This window comes from Vigna angularis, chromosome 4 (assembly GCF_016808095.1).
Source record: "Vigna angularis cultivar LongXiaoDou No.4 chromosome 4, ASM1680809v1, whole genome shotgun sequence".
In the NCBI taxonomy this organism is placed as follows: domain Eukaryota; kingdom Viridiplantae; phylum Streptophyta; class Magnoliopsida; order Fabales; family Fabaceae; genus Vigna; species Vigna angularis.
Genome location: NC_068973.1, coordinates 11123477 through 11125793, shown reverse-complemented (window position 1 = coordinate 11125793; position 2317 = coordinate 11123477). Strand labels below are relative to the sequence as shown.

The 2317-nt window shown below is 34.7% G+C and overlaps 1 protein-coding gene across 1 annotated transcript; it reads left to right on the top strand.

The window, feature by feature from the left end:
- The first annotated feature begins 791 nt into the window (after positions 1–791).
- LOC108331044 (uncharacterized) lies at positions 792–1869 on the top strand. The gene has a single exon (XM_017565659.2). The coding sequence runs from the start codon at positions 1163–1165 to the stop codon at positions 1691–1693; it is 531 nt and encodes a 176-aa protein (XP_017421148.1). The 5' UTR covers positions 792–1162; the 3' UTR covers positions 1694–1869.
- Positions 1870–2317: the final 448 nt, after the last annotated feature.

Sequence of the window (2317 nt, the reverse complement as noted above, 5' to 3'; positions counted from 1 at the left end):
CAAAATTATAATTAAAATAATATAATTAAATTGAAAATAAACATTATAATGTGACACGACTTAATACATGATAATTTATGTTTCTAAATAATTAAAAAATTAGAATTTTGGAAGTGACATATGACATATACATATACAACAATATAATGATTAAATTGAACATTTTTAAAAATTAAAAAACTAAATTAAATTAAAAAATAATAAAAATATAAAATGAACCAAACGAACAAATTCCTGGATTAAAATTACTAAGCCTTAAAAAATTTATTTAGCCTTTGCAATCTTAATTTACTTAAAATATTATATATTGTTTTGCCATTTTTTTATCACATTATTGATCGGCTGTAGATAAATTAATCAGTGAAATGAATTATTGGATGTCGGTTGACTCGTGTTCAGTACTTTTATTTCTCTTAGGATTCCCCGCGCAACAGACATATACATTGTAGTATTCAACATCTATACAGATATTTAAAATAAAATAAAAATACTTCTATAAAATAAAATAAAAGCACTTCTATAAAATAAAATAACACAACCAAAAAATAAAGAAAACATATTCCCTTAAACACGACTAATTGAAATTTATTCATTCTGTTAAATATTATTCTTTTCATTTAATAAATTTTACTTGATATTTTTTATACATTATCGTTAATTAATCATATTCTCAGTATGAAGTATTTACTGAATTTTTATTAACAACTAATATTGAATATTAATTTTTATAAATTTTGCAGTACTTCTCTTAATAATACAAAATAAAATAAAGTAAAAAAGTTATATAAGTAATGTAATAGTTGTGGATCCAGCTGTGAAGTGGATATGTATGAAAATTCGACCGAGACTCTGCCACCTAACAATAATATACGATCCAGCTCACGAGATGCTGTCAACGATACAGAGAAAGTCTTCAACTTCAACGGCTCCCACACCCTTTGAGATCCAATTACGAAAGTACCCTCACCAAACAACAACATAAAAACAATCAGCAATTATAAATCTAACGTTCTAAAAGCCACACTTGAATTGTGGGCGCTGACCAAGTCGCTAATAGCGAATCATTGATTAGGTTAATCCATGTTGCAGTATATTAATTAGACACTCTCCTATTGCATTGGTATCACACTCTCACTCAAACGGCTATAGAACAGGTTCTAGTATGTCCAATTCGCAACCCTCGGAGCATGATTCAACCGGCGGCGGGGACGAGAGGTCCAACTCTCTCTTAGCCAACGCGCGCTGCAGCTTCTGCTTCACCTGCTGTTTCGGTTCCCGGCGCCCGTCGGCGGTCGTCGAATTCGCGTGGTGGGAGCGCGTGCGGGCCACCTCGTCGCTGTCCGAGTCGCACTCCGAACCGGCGACAGGGAGCCCCACTGCCCGGCGGTGGTGGTCGCCGGGTGCAACCGCCTTCATGAAGGTGCGCGAGTGGTCAGAGCTCGCAGCAGGGCCCCGGTGGAAGACCTTTATCCGGCGGTTCAACCGCAGCCGGAGTGGCGGTTCGCGCCACGCGCCAGGGAAATACCAGTACGACCCCTTGAGTTACGCCTTGAACTTCGACGAGGGGCATAACGGGGATTTCGACGATGAAGGTTACGACGGGTTACGGAATTTCTCCACCCGTTACGCCGCGGCTCCTCCGTTAAAGTCTGTCCCAACGAATTCCAATCAAGACGTCGCCGTTTTGGGCTAGAGAAGCTGAACGGATTACGCCGTGTGGTGTCGATTTTTGGAATTTCACTTTGATAAGTTACAAGTGCAGTTTTGTATATTTTACTATAATATCATTAGTCATAGCGTCTTAGATTTTCTTACTGTATACTCCTTTACATTTTTTTAATTGATACCTTTTTAAAGCATTATTCTCCGTATATACTCGTTTCAATTTTCATTTTTGGTGGATATTTTTATGTGTACAAACTCATAGTTATCCATTATCGATCAAGTCACAGACGTTCTTTCTAATGGTTGATGACGTGTATGAGACTTCGTGTTGATAAACCAGCGTGAGTGCGATGTGCGCTCGGATTAATTACAAGGCTGTTTTTTTGGGAGTTTTTTATATTTTTTTTAACAGAGAGATTCCTAGACATAATTTTTCTTTTGAATTTAATAATACCGTTATACTATGTACTTTTAAATATGTTAATTAGAGTTGGGAAAAAAGTCAATTTATAATTATTTGAATTTATGTTATTTTTAATTTATTTTAAAGAATTTATTTCAATTTAAATTCATATATTTTGGACTTTAATCCATTTAATTTTATTTGCATGTGATACATTTTTTCAGTTTTAAAAATTTTAAATCAATTTTT